Source organism: Muscardinus avellanarius, assembly GCF_963383645.1.
Source record: "Muscardinus avellanarius genome assembly, chromosome: 1".
NCBI lineage: Eukaryota > Metazoa > Chordata > Mammalia > Rodentia > Gliridae > Muscardinus > Muscardinus avellanarius.
In genome coordinates, this window is record NC_137786.1 from 158,868,727 (window position 1) to 158,891,838 (window position 23,112).

The window sequence follows — 23,112 nt, forward strand, 5'->3', positions numbered from 1 at the left end:
GATACTCACCCTTGGACCACTTTCTGTACATGCAGAGACTAACATGATACCTGTGTCCTTCCCAAACAGCAGTCAGGAACCAGGCCTGTGCCAGGACAGGTTTACATGTGCCATGAACAACAGGGCAAGAAGTACTGGAGAAAAAAAAGAATCAAGTATAACTCAACTATGTCTTTCTCCTTTTTCTCACGGCAGCAGGAAATGGGTTTGGAGCTGGATGGCTGCTGGCGCCTGTGCCTCCTTCTTATACCTGCTCATCAGAACTCCATGCTGGTCAAGAGGCAGGGGTGGAAAATGTCTAGTGGGAAGAGAAATGCAAAAGAATACCCGGTAGAGGTCTCCATGGGCAAACGTAGATGTCAATTAAATCGCCTCCAAAGAATCTCATAAAAGGTTTCCTCAGCTTTCCATTTCTTTGAAAGGAGATTTATTTATTTGTGCACTTTTAAAGCTCTCCTGTTTATTTTTTTTATTATTTTTATTTTTATTTTTTTGGCACTGGGGATTGAACCTAACAGCATTCTACCTCCAAGCTATGTTCCAACCCTATTTTATTTTTTATTTAGAAACAAGGTCTTGCTAAGTTGCTGAGGCTGAAACTTGCTAACAGAGCCTTGCTAAGTTGCTGAGGCTGGCCTCAAAAGTGCAATTCTCCTATTTCAGCCTCCCAAGTACTGGGATTACAGACCTGCACTACCATGCCCAGCTGCTCCCTGGTTTTTAAATTCCAAAGCCTGAGATTTTTGTCTGTTATTTAAAAAAGAAAACATTAAATCATAGGCATTGTCCAGTATAAATTTTATTTCAAACCGAGAAATTTGTTAAAAAATTTAAATAAAATCTGAAATAAAGCCTTGGTCCTTTGTGTGAGCCGATTCCTGCCAAGAACTCAAAGGCTGTGGGTGATGTTTCCAGCCAGAGTCCAGCGTACATAAAACCTTCAACCATAGCCATGGGTCCTGCACATATTTAAAATAACAATGGGCTGGGGCTGATGGCATACACCTATAATCCTGAGACAGGAGGATCACAGGTTCGAGGTTAGCCTCAGAAAGTACTGAGACTCTAATCAACATAATGAGACACTGTTTCAAAATAAAAAATAAAATAGGGCTGGAGTTGTAGCTCAGAGGCATAATGTCCCTGGGTTCAGTCCTCACTCAGTAGCACATGAGCGTACGTGCGTGCACACACACAATAAATAACAATGAGATGGACATGGTGGCACATGCTTGTAATCTAGTACTTGTGAGGCCGAGACAAAGGATCGCAGGTTTGCAGCCAGCCTCAGCTACTTAGTGGAGCCCTCCAGAACTTAGTAAGACCCTGTTTCAAAATAAAGAATAAGAGCCAGGTGTGGTGGTGCACGCTTGTAATCCCAGCACTTGGAAGACTGAGACAAGAGAATTGCATAGGTTTGAAGCCAGCTTCAGCTACTGAGTGAGGCTCTCCGCAACTTAGGGAGACCCTGTTTCCAAATAAAGTATATATTTTAAAAATAATTAGGTCTGGGAGAATAGCTCAGAGTTAGAAAGCCCCTGTTTTCCACTCCCAGTACCACAAAATAAATAAAGAATAAAATATAGGGCTGGAGGTGTAGTGTAGCTCAGAGGTAGAATGCCTCTGGGTTCAACCCCCAGTTCCACAAAAATAAATAAATAAAACAATGAAACTAATGACATTGCTTCAAACTATAAACAATATTTTAGCAATTCAGACAAACACTATTTTATTAGCACCACTGTTCTTCCTATGTTGTAGGCAAGAGATCAACTTGAAAGTTGTGCTTCAAGAATATTAATTGAAATTCTAGCCGGGTGTGGTGGCGCATGCTTGTAATCCCCGCGCTTGGGAGGCGGAGACAGGAGGATCGCGCAGGTTTAAAACCAGCTACGCTGGCTTAAGAGACCCTGTTTCCAAAAAAAAAAAGTATAAAAAAACAGGTCTGGGAGTGTAGCCCAGAGATAGAAGGGTTTCCAGGAACCCCAGTACCAAAAAAAAAAAAAAAAAAAAAATGTTAATTGAAATTCTATAGTCCTTTCTATTTCTGAAGAGCTGAATCCAGGCTGTAATCATTATACCACCTAGTTCAATGGTGCATAATTTACCTTACAGGGCATTCATGCTTTGTCAACACTGTCCTCTCAGTATATACACAGATATTATATTCACTCTATACCCCAAAGTGTCTATATTGTGCTTTCTCACCTCATGCTGCTCTGGGTATGCTGAAACATCCTGTGTCCTCTGAAGCCCATGGAAGGTAAATACCTGAGAGCAGGTCAGGTTTACTCTGATTTGGAGTAATACCACACAAAGGTGAGGCGCAAAGGCAGTGAGAGGTAAGAACGATGCCCAGGACATCTTACCCATGCCCGAAGGATAACACTCAGAAGGGCTGGATAGTGTAACAATGGGTAAGGAGAGGCGGCAGAACACAGTGCCTGTGGTAGGCAGAACATAAAAATAGGGCTGGGGGTGTCGCTCAGGGGTAGGATGCCTCTAGTTTCCATCCCCAGTACCGCAAAGAAAAAAAAAAAAAAAAGACCACATGGATAACCACCACGACCGGTTTCCAGCCCTATTTTTTATTCTTTATTTTTGAAAGAGGATCTCACTAAATTGCAGAGGGCTTCACTAAGTAGCTGAGGCTGGCCAAGAACCTGTGATCTTCCCATCTCAGCCTCCCAAGTACTGGGATTACAAGGGTGCCCTACCATGCCCGGCTCACCCACGCAATTTTTAAAAGGCAATGGAAGTTGTTACCTTGGCAAGAATGTCCTCCTTATAAGGGTTGGAAGTGCTGGAGTACTTAGTGAGGCCCTCTGCAACTTAGTGAGACCCTGTTTCAAAATAAAGAGCAAAAAAATAGGGCTGGGGGTATAGCTGAGAGGTAGAATGCTCCTGTAACCTAGTACCACACCAAAAAAAAAAAAAAAAAAAAAAAGCAAGCAAATCAAATCCATGTGGTTATTATTATTATTTTTTCCCCTGGCTGGAGATGGATCACAGGGGCAGTCTACCTCCAAGCTATACACCCAGCCCTATTTTTTTACTCTTTATTTTGAAACAGGGCTCACTAAGTTACAAAGGGCCTCACTAAGTAGCAGAAGCTGGCTGTGAACCTGTGATCCTCTTGTCTCAGCCTCCCAAGTACTGAGATTACAAGTGTACCACCATGCCTGGCTTGCTGACACATTCTTACTACTTCAGGGAAGGGGCCTGACCTGTTCACTATAAATGGATTTCTGTAATGAACACTGGGTCTTAAAGATGTGTCGATGTTCTTATGTGATTGTTTAAAGAAATAATGAAACAAATAGTTGATTAAAGTCATAGTTCATTTGGGTTGTTATCAAAAAGAGCCAGGCATGGTGGCACACGCTTGTAATCCCAGCATTCAGGAGACTGAGACAAGAAGATTGCGGTTTGTGGACAGCCTCAACTACTTAGGCCCTTTGCAACTCAGTGAGACCTTGTTAAAAAAAAAAAAAAAAATAGGGCAGAGGGTATAGCTCGGAGGTAGAACGCCCTTGGGTTCCATCCCCAATACCACATGCGCGTGCGTGTGCGCGCGCGCACACACACACACACACACACACACACACACACACACACACACAGTTTAAAAAGTCCTTAAAAATTTTTAACTATACCTTTATTTGATGTTTAAATCAAAGAAGGGATATTTTAAAAAGCAAATTCAAACCATTAGGTTAGTAACATTTTCAGGTTAACTGCGTTAAAAAAGTGTATTATTATATATTTCCTCATACTGTAAACCTACAACTGTACATAAGCTTCTGTATTTCAAAGTCCTTGTCACTTATAAAGTGAAAGATTTCAAAATGCTAGCAAAGCCACTTGCTGATTTTCTTTTTCTTAAACATAATCCTTTGGAAGATTTCTCTTCCTTGTGCTTACAGTTGATCTGCAAACAACTCAAGTCAAAGTTCCTGCAAACTTCTCTGGAAACTATTCTGGAAAAGAATCATAGTAGACAAGGGCTAAGTGCAGACATAAGCAGCTCCATTTTATAAACAAAGTTTCGGCCTTCCATTTTATTCCACTGAACTTCTTTGAATGGTCCACGAAGATGACTCCATTTGCCATCTTGTAGTACATCACTTTTTGGAAGGTCCTTACACTGGTTACGGGGAAACTGAACCATAATCTTGCTGCCACTTTCAGGTCCATTGCGAACTATGGAGAAAAAAAAGTAATAGCACACTCATTTTGCAAACTAGAAAATAACAAGGATAAATCCCACTTTATTCCACTGTGGATATAAAAAGCCTCATTTGTTGGCCAGGAGTGGTGGCGCATAACTTGTATTCCTAGTACTTGGGAGGCTGAGACAGGAGGATCATGCAGGCTCGAAGCCAGCCTCAGCTACTTAGTGAGGCTTTCAACTGCTTAGTGAGACTCTGTTTCCAAAAAAAATATAAAATAGGTCTGAGAGTGTAGACCAGAGGTAGGATGTCCCCTGGGTTCCATCCCAAATGCCACAAAAAACAAAAACAAAATACCCTCATCTGTTTACCAACTTAAAATATAAAATAGGTCTGGGAGTATGGCCCAGAGGTAGAAAGCCCTTGGGTTCCATCCCCAGTACCAACCAACCAACCAACCAACAAACAAACAAACAAACAAAGTGCTTTCAAAATCGGGTGTGGTGGCACACACTTGTAATGCCAGCATTTGGGAGGATGAGACAGAAGGATCGCACAGGTTCAAAGCCAGCCTCAGCTACTTAGTGAGGCCCTGTGCAACTCAGTGAATCTGTTTCAAAATAAAAAATAAAAAATAGGGCTGGGGGTGTAGCTCAAAGGTAGAATGCCCCTGGGGTTCCATCCCCAGTACCAAAAGAAAAAAATCCTTTTAATTCAGTTGTTTAAAGAGGAGATTAACATGTAATAAAAATAAGCCTATAAAATCAGGACTGGAGGGGATAAAGGAGAGTTTATTCTTAGTTAAAAGTAATGGTTTTTTGTAGTCCCAGCATTTGGGAGGCTGAGACAGTAAGATGGCAGTTCACAGACAGCCTCAGCTACTTAGTGAGGCCCCGTGCAACTCAGTGGGACCCTGTTTTAAAATAAAGAATAAGGCTAGGTGTGCTGGCACACACTTGTAATCCCAGTACTTGGGAGGCTGAAACAGGAGGACCGCGAAGGCTCGAAGCTAGCCTCAGCTATTTAGTGAGGATCTCAGCTACTTAGTGAGATCCTGTTTCCCAATAAAATATTACAAAAAAAAATAGTCCTGGGTGTATAGCCCAGAGGCAGAAAGTCCCTGGGTTCCACCCCCAGTAACACAAAAATAAAGGTAGGAATGAATAAATGAATAAATAAATAAATAAAAATTAAAAATAGGCCTGGGGGTGTAGAATGGATATAGAATGCCCCTGGGTTCCATCCCCAGTACCACATAAAAAATAAAAAAATAAAAAATAAAAAAATAAAAAATAAAAAGAGTCATGGTTTTAATGATTTGTGTGTGTGTGTGTGTGTGTGTGTGTGGTACTGTGGTTCCTGGAAGCCCTTCTATGTCCGGGCTACACTCCCAGACCTATTTTTATTTTTGGAAACAGGGTCTCTTAAGCCAGCGTGGCTGGCTTCGAACCTGCGTGATCCTCCTGTCTCCACCTCCCAAGCCCGGGGATTACAAGCATGCGCCACCACGCCCAGCCTTAATGAGATTTTTTAACCAATCTTTGAGTCACAAGCTGGGATCTTGTGGAGAAATATTTCTAAATACTCAATCTTTTGATTTTATTTTTATTTTTTGTGGTACTTATGATTAAACCCAAGAGCATTCTACCTCTGAATCATACCTCCTCCAGTCCTATTTATTTATTTATTTATTTATTCATTCATTCATTTATTTTTATTTTTATTTTTTTGTGTGGTACTGGGAGGAAACTCGGGGGCTTTTCTACCTCCAAGCTATATTCCCAGACCTAATTTATACTCTATTTGGTAACAGGGTCTCACTAAGTTACTGAGAGCCTCACTAAGTAGCTGATGTTGGCTTCAAACCTGTGCGATCCTCCTGTCTCAGCCTCCCAAGCACTGGGATTACAAGTGTGTACCACCACACCTGGCTTTTACTCTTTTTTTTTGAAACAGGGTCTCACTGAGTTGCAAAGAGCCTCAAGTAAGTAGTTGAGGCTGTCCATGAACCTGGATCCTCATGTCTCAGCTTCCCAAATGCTGGGATTACAAGTGTGCACCACCATGCCCTGCTCCTATTTTATTTTTAAACAGATCTCACTAAGTTAATGAGTCTCACTACTTGCTCAGGCTGTCCTTGAACCTGCAATCCTCCTGTCTCAGTCTCCCAAATACTAGGATTACACGCATGCTAGGCTCCAATCTTTCAATTTTAAAGTATTTAGAGCAGATAGAAAACTTGTAAAGTATTATTAACACTAAACTTTTAAGTATTATTATTATTATTATTATTATTATTATCATCATTATCACTTTGTGTTGGTGGAGATTGAACCCAGGGGCATTCCACCTCTGAGTTACACCCCCAGCCCAATTTTTTATTCTTTATTTTGAAACAGAGTCTCACTAAGTTGTGGAGGGCCTCACTAAGTAGCTGAGGCTGGCTGCGAACCTGGATCCTCCTGCCTCAGCCTCCCAAGTACTGGGATTACAAGCATGCACCACCATGCCCAGCCTAATAATGTAAGTATTCTAAATGTAAATTTAAGCTAGGTAATAGATATGGGAATGCCTATTAAAGTTCCCATTCATAGTAAGCACTTAATAAAATACCTCTCCTCTGTTCCATCTTTTTAGTTTTTATGATCAGATATTTTTTCCATATATACAGCTATATTTGTGCTGCTAGGATAAACATTTTTAAAACCATTAGAAAGAAAATACTCTTGTTCTGAATAACTGGTATGCACAGCTAAATATCAGTATAAATATAATGGTAGCTCACTATTGCTATTTTACATTTATTAAATTATGAAAGCTAAACGTTAAAAGTCAAACTCCCACTGGTCCCTTCTCATCAAAGCAGGAAAAAGTACCTGAAATAGCATAGTCACCACTTGGGGAGGCCACTGTAATGGCGGAGGCATTGCCAATGCTCTCGATGGGCCCAAGTCCCATATGATTGCTGAAGCTCAGCACCTGCCAGCCCATAACCTTGGCTAGCTGCTGGACTGCATGCACCTGATGCTGAGACATCTGAAAATGAAAAAGGGCATTTCATTGACAATCAGCACACATATTTACTTTGCAGTGATTTGACATCATGATCTCAAACTTTTATTGGGTTTTCAATGTCTAGCATGGCAACCCTGTCTTGTTTGAGGAATCCTCCTTTATGACTAGCAGGGAGAGAGAGCAGGACCGCATCTCCCACTGAAGAAGCTAAAATTGTCCCGTTCCCCAGGAGCTTGAGCAGAAGCACATGACTTGAACTTGGTCAATGGAGTCCCCCCACCTGAATTCTTGAATGGGAAGCAACACTGAAGTAGCAGGTGTGCTGAGTATCTCCCATTCCCTCAATCAAATCTAGTGTCCTCTGTACTCTCTCCTCTGGGAGACTGAACTGATGGCTACATACTAGCTTCTATGTCCTCTGGCTTCAGGTTGGGTTCAGGTAATGGCAGTCACCCAAGTAATGGGGGTTATCTAAGGTGAGCCAGCAAGCTGGCAAGGAAGAGCGAGGACAGGTTACTTATTCCCCTCACTTCCCGTGACGCTTCGTGACAAACGAATGCTGGTCTTCTCAGATGGCTTGTTCTTCATGACTCTTCCTTTTAGGGTTTCTATAACTTGCTTCTCCCTTCAACACTGGCTTAAGAGTGGTGAGTGCTAAGGACCTTGGACCTGGTTACTATTAATAGCAAATAACCATCCCTGTTGGCTCTCCTACATCCCACAACTTTGTAAATAGATTCTTAATAAATAGACCTCCTGAATATGCCACCTGTTTCTCGTTCAGACCCTGACATGCATTCTGCCACCAGGGGTGAAGGTTGTAGTGCAGGCTGGTAATACTGCTGCTATTCACCTAGCTTCCTTTGCTCCCCTCCCCATCCATTTGCAAACTGTGACCTCCAGATTTCCCATCGATTCTGGGAGCCACCTAGAAACATTCCAGTGTGTGTGTGTGTGTGTGTGTGTGTGTGTGTGTGTGTGTGTGTTTGTGTGTGTGTGTGTGTGTGTGTGTGTGTGTGTGTGTGCGCGCTGATCAACGTCATTCTGAATGTATTCAGCTAAGCACTGCCATCCCTCATAAATGCATTTTATTTTCTTGGCACCAAAGATGCAAATCAGTATGTGAAATTATTGCTTCTGTGATGAAGAGTAGCAGTATTTTTTTCTTTAATTTTATGTGAAGGACAGGATTATATATTAATATTTTAAAAACCTACCCTTTCATAATTCAGCATTTCACTAGATTATCAGATAGGAAATCGACTGTTTTTATTTTACAGATTGGGAAAACAAGCAGAAATCTTTCTTGTGTCATAAAGTTACTTTGTGGTATAGTGGAGTCTATACTGCTCTTAATATGAGGAACTCTTTCTTAGGGTTGAAGATTAAAATATTCCACTATTATTGATAATGATAATTATATTGTTGTATATGATCTCCCTTTTTCTAGTTTTCTTGAGTTAATACTTCCCTGTACCTAGTTCTGGAGAGGTAAGCCTTGCAAGCATAAAAAAAAAAACTTGCTAGATGCACAACTGGTCCTTCATCTAAAACACAAAGTAAATAGAAATATCTAGGCTAGTTTACCAACACTTTCAACTAACCAGTGGGTGGCAAAATGTACATTAGAAATTAGTGAAATGGTAGGAAAAACTGGTCTCTCCTCATAAAATTTCCTACGTTTTAACTACTTCTTATTCAATTTGTTCTATAAGCAGTTGCGAGAGAAACGGGCTTCAGACTCAGTCTGCAACAATTACCTGAGACAGAAGAAAATCTTGTAGCTCCTGTTCCTGATGAGACAGTGTGATAACCCTTCCATCTCTGTGCACAACTCGGATCTGCTCAACTCCAATATTCAACTGCAACTGAATGGACCTTTATAGACAAATACACTAAAAATCAGAATGTTCAAACATATCTTATATAATGTCATAAACAATCCTAACAGCATGGAAAAAGCTAACACTTTTAATAGCCTGTACCAACATTTACAGGGGAGAGAGGAGGTCTTCTTAGTTTCTCACCCCAGATCACAATGAACACCAGCCTACTCAGCAAGCCAACACCAGATGCTCTTTTTCTATGGCAGCCCTCAGAGCAGGACATGCAGCTGTCTACACAGCAGCAAATACTCCTTTCTTGTGATAAGACCTATACAGAATACAAGTGGGACTTTCCATGACTTAGGAACCTTATTCTCAGCCAGGCTTGGTGGTGGCAAACACCTGTAATCCCAAGTACTTGGGAGGCTGAGAGAGGAGCTGGCAGGTTCAAAGACAGCCTCAGCAAGTAGTGAGAACCTAGGGAGACCTTGTTTCCAAATATAAATAAAATAGGGCTGGGGTGTAGGTTGGCAGCAAAATACCTCTGGGTTCAATCCCTAATACCACAGGAAAAAGAAAACAAACAAACAAACCAAAAACCTCATTCTCCACGAGAGCCATGAACAGGTGTAACAACTCTACAGACACAATTTCTATGATCCCACATAGACATGCTCAGTTTCAAGTCACTCCAGCCAGGGGTGGTGGCACATGTCTGCAATCCCACTACCTGGGAGGCTGAGACAGGAGGATCACAGGATAAAGGCTAGTGTGCAGTAACTTAGTGAGACTGTTTCAAAATAAAAAATGAAAAGAGCTGGAAGCCAGGCGTGGTGGCACACGCTAGTAATCCCAGCATTTGGGAGGCTGAGAGTGGAGTATCGCAGTTTGCGGACAGCCTCAGCTACTAAGTGAGGCCCTCTGCAACTCAGTGAGACCCTGTTTAAAAATAAAGAATAAAAAATAGGGCAGGGGGTGTAGCTCAGAGGTCAAATGCCTTGGAGTTCCATCCCCAGACCTGCAAAAATAAAAAAAAAGAAAGAAAGAAAGAAAAGAGTTGAAAATGTAGCTTAGAGATAGGTGAGGCATTCCTGGGATCAATCCACAAAAGGAAACAAAAACATATGAACAAAACAAATTTACCCTGAGTCCTGTAACCAGAATACTATAGATCTTTTGGTCTTGGGTCTAGACACAAACTGATCATTTTTTCTTTTCTTTCACCTACTCTCAACATTTTTATTTTGGAAAATTCTAAACACAGAAGTAGATTATAATAAACCAGGTGTGGTAGCGCACGCTTGTAATCCCAGCGTTTAGGAGGTTAAGACAGAAGGATTATGGTTCACAAACAGCCTCGGCTACTTAGTGAGGCCCTTTGCAACTCAGTGAGACCCTGTTTCAAAATAACGAATAAAAAATAGGGCTGGGCATGTTGCCGGGCGTGGTGGCGCACGTTTGTAATCCCCGCGCTTGGGAGGCAGAGACAGGAGGATCGCACAGGTTCGAAGCCAGCCGCGCGCGCTGGCTTAGGAGACCATTTCCAAATAAAAATGTAAAAATAGGTCTGGGAGTGTAGCCCGGAGGTAGAGGGCTTCCAGGAACCCCAGTACCAAAAAAAAAAAAAAAAATTGGGCATGTAGCTCAGAGGTAGATAGAACCCCTGGGGTTCTATCCCCAGTACCACACACACACAAAAAAAGATTACAATATAATGAAGGCCTTGAGGTTATTGCCCAGTCTTAACAATTAAAAACACATTCCAAACTTGTTTCATCTATATGAACACCCATTTCCCCACCCCACTCCCCAAATTGCACTAATCACTTCATTATTATTATTGTATGTGTGTGTGTGTGTGTGTGTGTGTGTGGTACTGGAGATGGAACCCAGAGACATTCTACCTCCAAGCTACACCCCCAAGCCTATTTTTTATTTTATTTTTTGTAATACTGGGGATGGAGCCCAGAGACATTCTACCTCCAAACTACACCCCCAGGCCTATTTTTTATTCTTCTTCTTCTTTTTTTTTTTTTTTTTTTTGTAATACTGGGGGTGGAACCCAAGGCTTTTCTACCTCCATGCTATACTCCCAGATCTATTTTTTATATTTTTTATACTTTATTTGGAAACAGGGTCTCACTAAGTTGCTGAGAGCCTCACTAAGTAGCTGAGGCTGGCTTTGAACCTGCGCGATCCTCCTGTCTCCACCTCCCAAGCGCGGGAATTACAAGCGTGCGCCACTGCGCCTGGCCTACACACCAGGCTTTTTTTTTTTTAAGTTTTTTATTGGTGCACTGTATTCATACATCATAATGGTATAAAGAAAATACTTTTGTAGACATACATGCACACATCGCCCAGTTAGCCCCTACCCGATCCCCACCCCGTTCCCTCCCCATCCCTCCTTCCCATGCTTGGCTTAGTGGTTGACATCTAGTATTATAGCAATTTATCCAATATTAACGTTGATAATCTCATATAACAGTTTCATTTGTCTGATACCAAGCTTTTGATGACTTAAAAGATAACATTTCAATATTTCTTTTAGCTTTCCTTCTTACCAGAGAATATTTCTTTCTTTTTCTTTTTTAAGGTGAAACTATCATATATATATTTATTTATTTTTCACAAAAAATCTATCCTAATATGGAATATGGACTCTAGATACCCAAAACGATCTCGAAAAAGAACAAAGCTAGAAGATGTATATTTTCTGATTTCAAACCATATAAAGCTACAATAATTGAAACAGCATAGTACTGCTATAAAGGCAGATATATAAATTAGTGGAGTAAAATAAAAAGCTTAGAAATGAGTTGCAAAGAGCCTCACTAAGTAGCTGAGGCTGTCCACGAACCTGGATCCTCCTGTCTCCGCCTCCCAAATGCCTGGGATTACAAGCATACGCCACCATGCCTGGCCCAATCACCTTACTATTTCTTTAGGTATAGGAGAAGAAAACTATGATCAAATTTCATCCACCTTCTTTCCTTGAAAGTTTCAAAACTAATTTCCTTTTCATTGTATATTCTTACTCTCCTCTAGTTGAGCTTGTTTGTCTACTATTTTGCATTTTAAAAATAGTAAATTAAACTGGGTGTGGTGGTGCATGCCTATAATCCCAGGACATGGGAGGCTGAGAGAGAAGGAATGCAGTTTGCGGACAGCCTCAGAAACGTAGTGAGACCCTGTTTCAAAATAAAAGAATAAAATAGGGACGGGATATAGCTCAGAGGTTGAATGTTCCTGGGTTCCATCCTTAGCAGCACAAAACAAAAAAGTTAATTAAAACCATCACAGTAAAAATTAATATTATAGCCGGGCGTGGTGGCGCACGCTTGTAATCCCCGCGCTTGGGAGGCAGAGACAGGAGGATCGCGCAGGTTCGAAGCCAGCCCCGCGCGCTGGCTTAGGAGACCCTGTTTCCAAATAAAAATGCAAAAGTAGGTCTGGGAGTGTAGCCCGGAGGTAGAAGGGCTTCCAGGAACCCCAGTACCACCAAAAAAAAAAAAAAAAAAAAATTAATATTATAAGCCGGGCGTGGTGGCGTACGCTTGTAATCCCCGTGCTTGGGAGGTGGAGACAGGAGGATCGCAAAGGTTCGAAGCCAGCCGCGCTGGCTTAAGAGACCCTGTTTTCAAATAAAATATGCAATAGGATTGGGAGTCTAGCCCGGAGGTAGAAGGGTTTCCAGGAACCCCAGTACCACCAAAAAAAAAAAATAATAATAATAATCCAATGTATTTTCTACTACTATTCTGTAATTTTCTTTTTTTTTTTTTTGGTACTGGTTATTGAACCCAGGTGCATTCTACCTTCGAGCTACACACCTCAGCCCTACTTTTTTATTCTGTATTTTAAAACAGGGTCTAAGTTGTGGAGGGTCTCACTTAGCTTTACTAAGTAGCTGAGGCTAGGCAAAAACCTGTGATCCTCCTGTCTCAGCCTCCCGAGTACTGGGATTACAAGTGTGTACCACCATGTCCAGCTAGCGATTTTTGTTCTATGGAGTTTTGCTCACTGTAGCCACTTAGGTCTATCTGAAATGAAGCAGCTAGCCCTTTAATAATAATAGTAAAAACAGTAATGAAAGCCTTTGACAAATGTTTGTTGGTAGTCCTCCCAAAGTAGTTTAGGAAAGGAACTCAGCTGTATCTTGTCAGCTGTTAAATTCTGAGGAGGTTCAGATAAGGCCCTAAACACCTTTTCATGGTTCTAGGCAACTGTATTAACTTATGATGTATAAACGTAAATCAAATACACTGTGTGCTGGGACAAAAGTCATTTTTGCCCCTTTCATGAAGGCACAGCTAGCTTTAAGAGCACTTAGTGGCCGGGCATGGTGGTGCACGCTTGTAATCCCCACGCTTGGGAGGCTGAGACAGGAGGATCGCACAGGTTCGAAAACAGCCTCAGCTGCTTAGTGAGGCTCTCAGCAACTTAGTGAGACCCTGTTACCAAATAAAATAGAAAATAGGGAGGTAGGAAGCCTCTGAGTTCCATCCCAGTACCAAAAAAAAAAAAAAAAAAAAAAGAGCACTTAGTGTAAGATATCTAGTTTTAAGGGAACAATTATGATCTGGAATAGATCCACGATCAACATCAGGTCAGGACAGGGCCGCAAAATTTAAAGACTGTTTTAGGCATTACACAGAGTATAGGCTCTGTATAAAAGATCTCATCATAGCGGGATGTAGTGGTGCACACTTGTAATCCCAGCATTTGGGCGGTTGAGACAAGAGGATCAGGGTTTGTGGACAGCCTCAGCTACTTAGTGAGGCTCTTTGCAACTCAGTGAGACCCTGTTTCAAAATAAAGAATTAAAAAAAAAAAAAAGCTGGGCATGGTGGCGTATGCTTGTAATCCCAGCATTTGGGAGGCTGAGACTGGAGGATCGTGGTTCGCGGACAGCCTCAGCTACTTGGTGAGTAGCTCCACAACTCAGTGAGACCGCTTCAAAATATAGAAAAAAAAATTGGGCAGGGGGTGTAGCTCGGAGGTCAAATACTTCTGGGTTCCATCCCCAGACCCACAAAAAAAAAAAAAAAAAAAAAGGCTGGGCTGGGGGTATAGCTCGGAGATAGAATGCCCCTGGATTTCATCACTAGTATTGAAAAAAAAAATCTCATCACTTCAAACATGCTGGACTTCTCATAGCCTCTAAGCAAGAAATTGAAGCATAGCCGGGGGTGTTGGCGCACACTTATAATCCCAGCGCTTGGGAGGCTGAGACCGGAGGATCACATGGGTTCGAAGCCAGCCTCAGCTACTTAGTGAGGTGCTCAGGAACTGAGACCCTGTTTTCAAATAAAATATAAAATAGGTCTGGGAGTATAGCCCAGAAGTAGAAAAGCCCGTGGGTCCCACCCTCAGTACCACAAAAATTAAAAAAAATTAAAAAATAAATGAAAGAAAGAAAAGGAGAAAGAAGAAAAGCAACTGAAGCAGATCTGCCATTGAAGGAGATGAGACAGCTTTCTGTTCAATGCTGAGGTTCATTTTTTTTTACTTTAGCTCAAATGTGTGACATACACCTAACAGAAAACTTTAGACATTCTTCTCATTTTTATAAGCCCTTTATAGTTGACATAATTTACTGGGATGTTATGCCACCCTACCAAATAAAAACCCAAAGCTTAATATAATCACTCAATTTAACATTAGATACTGAACTCATTTTTGACACTTACTTGCATATTTGTTCATAACCTTGTGATGTAATTAAAACTTTCACACTGGATTCATAAACATCATTGATATTTGACCAATGAGCCTGTATCTGAGGATCCTCAATGCGGCTTGCTAAGCTGTCAATAGTTGCAGCAGTTCTTTTAAAGAAAGGAAGATAAAAATTTTTAAAGTCATCATATAAATGAAAGGATTTAACACACTTATCAAGTTTATGAAAATCTGGAAATCAGATGAGTACTTTTTAAAAACTGTCACCATGTGCAAAGCAAAGATGTTAAAGAATGACAGTTCCGAAGCCTCCTGCACACTGCACTGGTGTGCTGGTTGTCAGCCTCATGTTCCATTACATTCCTGTTGATCCGATTCACAGTGGGCGTATTCCCTTTCAACTCCATTAGTTTTGTCAACTGGAAAAAACATACTGAACCACAGCTGAGAAAGATGTTTCTCATGTACTAATCTAATATAAACATTAGTAAATGTCAGTATTTGGTCCTTGATAATAAAGGATTTGGGACACTACCACAATTAGACCTATTATTGCAACAGCATTACCATATCCAAGAGAAGTCAGAGTTGTTTTTTTTTTTTTTTTTTTTTTTTGGTGGTACTGTGATGGAATCCAGGGGCTTTCTACCTCCAGGCTATACTCCCAGACCTTTTTTATATTTTATTTGGAAACAGGGTCTCACTAAGTTGCTGAGAGCCTCACTAAGTAGCTGAGGCTGGCTTCGAACCTGTGCGATCCTCCTGTCTCAGCCTCCCAAGGGCGGGGATTACAAGCGTGCGCCAAAACGCCTGGCTGAGAAGTCAGAGATTTTAAGTACATTCAAAACCTTATACTCAGCCGGGCGTGGTGGCGCACGCTTGTAATCCCAGCATTCGGGAGGCTGAGACCGGAGGATCGCGGTTCGCAGACAGCCTCAGCTACGTAGTGAGGCCCTCTGCAACTCAGTGAGACCCGGTTTCAAAATAAACAATAAAAAATAGGGCAGGGGGTATAGCTCGGAGGTAGAATGCCCATGAGTTCCATCCCCAGACCCGCAAAAAAAAAAAAAAACCTTATACTCAAGCTGGGCGTGGTGGCGCATGCTTGTAATCCCAGCATTTGGAAGGCTGAGACAGGAGGACTGCGCAGGTTCAAAGCCAGCCTCAGCTACTTAGTGAGGCCCTTTGCAACTCAGTGAGACTCTGTTTCAAAAAAATAAAGAAAAAAATAGGGCTGGGGGTGTCGCTAGGACACCCTGGGTTCCATCCCCAGTACCAAAAACAAAACAAAACAAAACCTTATACTCAAGCCAGGCATGGGTGCATGCCTATGATTCCAGTACTTAGGAGGCTGAGACAGGAAGATCACAGGTTCGAGGAAAGCCTCAGCAAGTAGTGAGACTCTCATCAACCAAAGAAATAAAATCAGGCTGGGGGATAGCTTGGAGATAGAATGCCCCTGGGTTTAGTCCCTAGTACCACACACACAAAAAATGAAACCCAAAACAAACTAACTAACTAAAAGCCCTTATATACCAAAAAAGAAAATATGATAAATACAAGTGAGAAAATAAGATTCAAATATTTTTGTACCAAATATTGTAATGAGTGCTTTCATAAATTATATTATTTAATTTTGCTAATAAGATTTTAAAAACCCACCCAAACTTGATTCATTTATATTCAAACCCATTTTCCCACCCTGCCCCCAAATTGCCCCAAATATTTCATTACTTCTTTAGGTATGAAGAAAACTATGATTTAATTTTACTCTGCTTTTTTTTTTTTTTTTTTTTTGCAGGTCTGGGGATGGAACCTAGAGGCATTAGACCTCCGAGCTATGCCCTACTTTTTATTCTTTATTTTGAAACAGGGTCTCACTAAGTTACAGAGGGCCTCACTAAGTAGCTAAGGCTGTCAGCCAACCGTGATCCTTTGATCTCAGCCTCCTGAATGCTGGGAGTACAAGCATTTGTCACCAAAGCGGGGGGCGCATGCACTCTCTTTCTCTTTCTTTCTCCCCCCCCCCCCCTCTCTCTCTTTTTTTTTTTTTTTTTTTTTGACAGAACTAGAGATTGAACCCAGGGGTTTCTACCTCTGATCTACACCCCAGCCCTATTTTTTAATCATTTATTTATTACTTATTTATTTTGTGCATGTGATGCTGAGGATTGAACCCAGTGGCATTCTACTTCCAAGCTATACCCCAGCCTTATTTTTATTCTTTATTTTGAGACAGGGTCTCACTGAGGCTGGCCGTGAACCTATGATCTTCTTATCTCAGCCTCTCAAATACTGGGATTACAAGCGTGAGGCACCACACCCAGCTTCTACCTTCTTTCCCTTAAAATTTTGAATGTGTACCCCTAATCTCCTATATTTGATCTTATATTTATCTACTACTTTTTTTTCATTTTAAAAAGAGTGGATTAAGAGCCCAGCATGGTAGTGTATCCCTGTAATCTAGTATTTGGGAGGCTGAGACAGAGGATCGCAGGTTCAAGAACAGCTTTAGTAATTTAGCAAGATCCTGTTTCAAAACTAAAAAATAAAATAGGGCTGGGGTTAAAATAGGGCTGGGGTTGTAGCTCAGAGGTAGAAAACTTCTAGATTCAATCCAAGGAAGAGAGGAAGAAAGATAGGGAGAGGAGAAAAGGAGGGAGTGAGGGAGGAGTCCTGCTGGGCACAGTATGCAAGCTTATAATCCTAGCTAGTCAGAAGGCTGAGGTAAGAGGCCAACTTGAGCAATTTAACAAGATCCTATCTCAAAAAAGTGCTAGGGATGCAGCTCAGGGGTAAAACACTCCTGTGTTCAATCCCAAGACTGCAAAATAAATAAACAAACAAAAAGAATGCACATTAAAAATTAAATCAAGCTGGGCATGGTGGCCTATGCTTGTAATCCCAGCAATCGGGAGGTAGAGACCAGAGGATCAGGGTTTGCGGACAGCCTCAGCTACTTAGCTAGGCCCTTTGAAACTCAGTGAGACCTGTTTCAAAAAATAAAAGGACTAAAAAATAGGACTGGGAGTATAGTTTGGAGGTAGAATGCCCCTGGGTTCCATCCCTAATATCGCAAAAAAAAAAAAGTTTAGATTGATATATATGTACCTTACTACTTATCTATGTCTATACTTTACTTATTAAAATAGTACTTTTGAGCCGGGTGTGGTGGCGCAGGCTTGTAATCCCCGCGCTTGGGAGGCGGAGACAGGAAGATCGTGCAGGTTCAAAGCCAGCCGTGCTGGCTTAGGAGACCCTATTTCCAAAAAATAAAATAGGTCTGGGAGTGTAGCCCAAAGATAGAAGGCTTCCAGGAACCCCAGTACCACCACCAAAAAAAAAAAAAAAATAGTACTTTTGAGCCAGGAGTGGTGATTCATACTTGTAATCCCAGTACTTGGGAGGCTAAAACAAGAGAATCACAGGTTTGTGGCCAGCCTCAGCTACTTAGTGAGGCCCTCTGCAACTTAGGGAGACACTGTTTCAAATATAAGAATAGCCAGGTGTGGTGGCTCACCCTTGTAATCCCAGTATTTGGGAGGCCGAGACAGGAGGATCATACAGGTTCAAAGCCAGCCTCAGCTACTTAGTGAGGCTCTCAGCAACTTAGTGAGACTCTGTTTCCACATAAAGTATAAAATAGGTCTGGGAGTATAGCCCAGAGGCAGAAAAACCCCTAGGTTCCATCCCCCAGTACCACACACACAAAAAAGTAAATAAATAAAGAATAAAAAATAGAGCCAGGCGTGGTGGCCCATGTTTGTAATCCCAATACTTGGGAAGCTAAGAGGATCACAGGTTGGAGGACAGCATCAGCTACTTAGTGAAACCCTCTGCAATTAGTGAGAACTTGTTTCAAAATAAAGGATAAAAAATAGGGCAGGGGCTATAGCTCAGAGGTAGAATGCCCCTGGGTTCCATCCCCAGACCCGAAAAAATAAAAAATAAAAAATAAAAATAAAAAAAAGAATAAATAATAGGGTTGGTGGTGTAGCTTGTAGGTAGAATACCCCTGGGTTCCATCCTCAGTACCACACACACAAAAATAGTTTAGCTTGGCCAGAGATCTAAGTCTTCTCCATACTTGACAGGTCCCTGTCTACCTTCATAAATTATTACACTATATAACCAACTTCCTCTGCCTGAAAAAAACCAAAAAGGTTAAAGCATAAAAAAACAAAGGGGCGGACATGGTGGTGCAGGCTTGTAATCCCTGCACCTGGGAGGCGGAGACAGGAGGATCACACAGGTCCGAAGCCAGCCGCGCTGGCTTAAGAGACCCTATTTCCAAATAAAATATAAAATAGGTCTGGGAGTGTAGCCTGGAGGTAGAAGGGCTTCCAGGAACCCCAGTACCACTAATAAACAAACAAACAAACAAGTAAATAAATAATAAAATAAAATAAGCCAAGTGTCGTGGCACATACTTGTAATCTCCGCGTTTGGGAGGCTGAGACAGGAGGATCGCGCTGGTTCGAAGCCAGCCTCAGCTACTTAGTGAGGCTCTCAGCAACTTAGTGAGACCCGTTTCCAAATAAAATATAAAATAGGTCTGGGAGTATATCCTGGAGGTAGAAAACCCCTGAGTTTCATCCTCAGTACCACAAATAAATAAATAAATAAATAAATAAATAACATACATGAAACAATTTAGGAAAAACACCTGAAACTTCAAAGAAAAACAATAACTTTGTTCATCCTTACCTGCTCCTCAGAAAAATATGCTTTGCTTGTTTAATTATTTTCTCCAGGAGCCCCTCACTGGACTGTAATGAGTTAATTTCATTTTTATCAAATGCTTGAGGACCGGAAAGTCTCATTCTCTTGTGGCCAAAAGGCGCACTTGCTGGGTGAGGTGTCATGATGGAACTCAAGGTCTGTTTATGAAACTAACAAAAGCAGCCATTTTAAATGACCAATACATTCCATGCAGTGAATACCACACAATATTTAATAAAAAATAGCTCATATTTTGGAAACATTGAAATAGATTTGAACTAAATATAAAAGTGTTTTGGAAGAGATAAATGTTAGTATTCCAGGGCACATATAATACAAGTTTGTAAACACAAGAGTCCCTTCAAACTGTAACTTTTATTTTAAAAGTTTATAAAATAAAGCAATTACTTTTCATTGTGTTTCATCAAACATATGCATTCAGTAGACTTATTCTACTATACCTTAGAATAAAGGTTCCCAAACCTGGCTGCCTGTCAGAATTCCCTCAGCAACTTTTTATCACTATTTTTATTTTTTCCTAAAACTGGGGATCAAAGTCAGGGCTCACTGAGCTACACTTCCAGCCCCTGAAGAGCTTTAAAAACACTGGCTTTTATACCATCACAATCAACATAAGCAGGTTTTGAAGTGAAGCAGAGAGGCTGGAATATGTAATTGCATAAAATTTCTAACATTCTTCTGAAATTAGCCTAAACTATGAACCAGCATTCTGAAAACACAGCTATAGATGACCTATTAAGTAGAATGTACCCTGAACTCAAATTATCACGTAGAGTCCATGGCAAGACATGAATAAATATATATCCCCCCTTCCCCTGCAAACAGAGTCATCTGTCCTTTGGTACCCTGTAGCAAGTTTCTTATGGCTCTACTATAAGACCTGTTGTGTATTTCTACCAATATAGGTAGAGGGGGTGCTTTGGAACAGTGATGGTATCTCCCTGCACACCACAGGGACCTTTTACATCAGCAGAGAATGCGGATGCTATGTGAACAACTGACACTCAGCAGAGGGGAGGTTTGTGAACCTTCACTGCTTTGGACGCGCTCACCACAATACAAAGAAAAGCGTTTCATTACCTCTCTAATCAGCAGATGTAAATTATGTTCCAGCACATACAAGTGGTCCTCTTGACTTTGCTTCTCAGTAGCAAATTTTTGGGATTTCTTATCATTTGAGGAATGGCACAAAGAAATAGATAACTGCAAGTCTATTTATAAAAAGAAGCAAAACAGATAAAATAAGCCATGGATAGGTACAACTGTCTTCATAAAGTATAATCACAGCCATTCGAGAGATAAACAATTCAAATTCTGTTGACTTATGACTGCTGACCTAACACTGTGACTAGAGACTGGTAAACATGAATATATGTTACTTTTTCTTTCTGCCCTTAAATACAAAACAAAAAGCCGGGCATGGTGGTGTACACTTGTAATCCCAGCATTTGGTAGGCTGAGACAGGAAGATCGCAGTTTGCAGGCAGCCTCAGCTACTTAGTGAGACCCTTTGCAACTCAGTGAGACCCTATTTCAAAATAAAGACTAAAAAATAGGGCTGGGGCTGGGCGTGGTGGCGCACGCTTGTAATCCCCACGCTTGGGAGGCTGAGACAGGAGGATCGCACAGTTTCAAAGCCAGCCTTGTTGGCTTAAGAGACCCTGTTTCCAAATTTAAAAAAGGTCTGGGAGTATAGCCCGGAGGTAGAAGGGTTCCATCCCCAGTACGTAGGTGGAACCCAAGAGCATTCTATCTCTGAGTTATAGCCCAGCCCTATTTTTTTTTTTTATTATTCTTTATTTTTAAACAGGGTCTCACTGAGTTGCAAAGGGCCTCACTAAGTAGCTGAGGCTCTCTGCAAACTGTGATCCTCCTGTCTCAGCCTCCCAAATTCTGGGATTACAAGAGTGCACCACCATGCCTGGCTTGCTATTGCTTTTTTTTTTTTTTTTTTTTTTTTTTTTCGGTACTAGGGATGGAACCCAGGGGCATTCTACCTCCAAGCTACACACCCAGCGTTATTTTTTAATCTTTATTTTGAAACAGGGTCTCACTGAGTTGCAAAGAGCCTCGCTAAGTAGCTGAGATTGTCCACAAACTGTGATCCTCCTGTCTCAGCCTCCTAAATGCTGGGATTACAAGTGTGCGCCACCACACCGGCTGTGCTATTGCTTTTTTGTGTGTGTGCTATACTTTTTAATACAGAGTTAGTATCTGTTCTTATAAGTAGAAGGCAGATATTCTTTCCTGCTCTCTTGAGAACAAGGATGGAATTTTTCATTTCTAAAACCTATTACCATGATAAGACCTAGGCAAACATTCCTAAGAATTTATGTAAAAAATCAAGTGCACAACTAACTATAAACTGATTTATAGAGTATATCTTCTTGATTTTATTTATTTATTTGTTTACAGTACTAGGAATGGAATCCAGGGGCATTCTATTTCAAGCTACACTCCCAGCTCTTTTTTTTTTTTTTTTTTTTGCGCGCCTGGGAATGGAAGCCAGGGGCATTCGACCTCCGAGCTACACCCTGTGCCCTATTTTTTATTCTTTATTTTGAAACCTGGTCTCACTGAGTTGCAAAGGGCCTCACTAAGTAGCTGAGGCTGTCCACGAACCGCAATCCTCTGGTCTCAGCCTCCTAAATGCTGGGATTACAAGTGTGCGCCACCACTCCCAGCTTCCAGCTCTATTTTTTATTTGTTGTTTTCTTTTTTCTTTCTTGGTTGAACCCAGGGGCTTTTCTACCTCTGGGCTATACTCCCAGACCTATTTTATAGTTTATTTGGAAACAGGGTCTCACTAAGTTGCTGAGAGCCTCAGTAGCGGAGGCTGGCTTCGAACCTGTGTGATCCTCTTGTCTTAACCTCCCAAGCACTGGGATTATAAGCATGCAACACCACCCAGCCTATTTGTTATTTTGAAACAGGGTCTCACTGAGTTGCAAAGGGCCTCAGGTTGGCCATGAACCATGACTCTCCTGTCTCAATTTCCCAAATGTTGGGATTATAAGCATGCACCACCACGCCTGGCTTACTCGATTTTACATGTCTACAAATTTAGGAATATTATGAGTAAACATTTTTCAATTGACATATCATTTAGATAAGGCAGGACCAGTAGAAAAATCTCAGTTCAAAGCAACTGTTACCATGCTGATACAAATCTTTTAAATATATACAGTTTTAAAATCTAAGTTACACTATTTAGTACACAGAATAGAAGTGCCTCACAGCTTGTATTCCATGCCTTACTGGCTGCCATTATGAATAGCACACTGTTTCTTTGATCTTCTTTCAACACACCCAAATAGCTCTCTGCTTAGTCTCAAAAGTATTAGCTGCTCTTACTTGGAAAGGGCTGAGAGATAATCTGGTTTTTCACCACAATGTGAGGGATCTGTGACTTAATTTGAACAGCTTCCCGAGAGAGCTGTGCAAAAATTTCTTTACATAAGAGAACGTTTTGTGCTGCTTCTAATTTGGTCTGCCAATGTGGTGAGCCTGAAAGAAAAAAGGTATATGTACATGTTAATTACCTTGCCATGTTATGCATTACCTAGCTTAAATGATGACCTGAATACATAAGTTTGGAAAACACTGTATTACAGCAAATTCTTTCCAAAATATAAAAATCTCACTTCTTTTACACGGACAGAGAGTAAATAAGT

At 41.2% G+C, this 23,112-nt stretch overlaps 1 protein-coding gene across 2 annotated transcripts in view; it reads right to left on the reverse strand.

Annotated features, from left to right (window-relative positions):
- Window positions 1–3,991: 3,991 nt before the first annotated feature.
- MED17 (mediator complex subunit 17) overlaps window positions 3,992–23,112 on the reverse strand; it is a gene marked incomplete at both ends in the record, with an annotated part of 28,517 nt that continues 9,396 nt past the window's right edge. The window contains 7 exons of one of the 2 annotated variants that reach the window (XM_080712294.1): window positions 3,992–4,203; window positions 7,049–7,208; window positions 8,948–9,065; window positions 14,707–14,844; window positions 19,403–19,587; window positions 20,519–20,649; window positions 22,793–22,945. In XM_080712294.1, the coding sequence (XP_080568420.1) occupies window positions 3,992–4,203; window positions 7,049–7,208; window positions 8,948–9,065; window positions 14,707–14,844; window positions 19,403–19,587; window positions 20,519–20,649; window positions 22,793–22,945 (1,097 nt within the window). The remainder of the gene's footprint in view (window positions 4,204–7,048; window positions 7,209–8,947; window positions 9,066–14,706; window positions 14,845–19,402; window positions 19,588–20,518; window positions 20,650–22,792; window positions 22,946–23,112) is intronic. The other variant, XM_080712295.1, reaches the window with a different exon arrangement.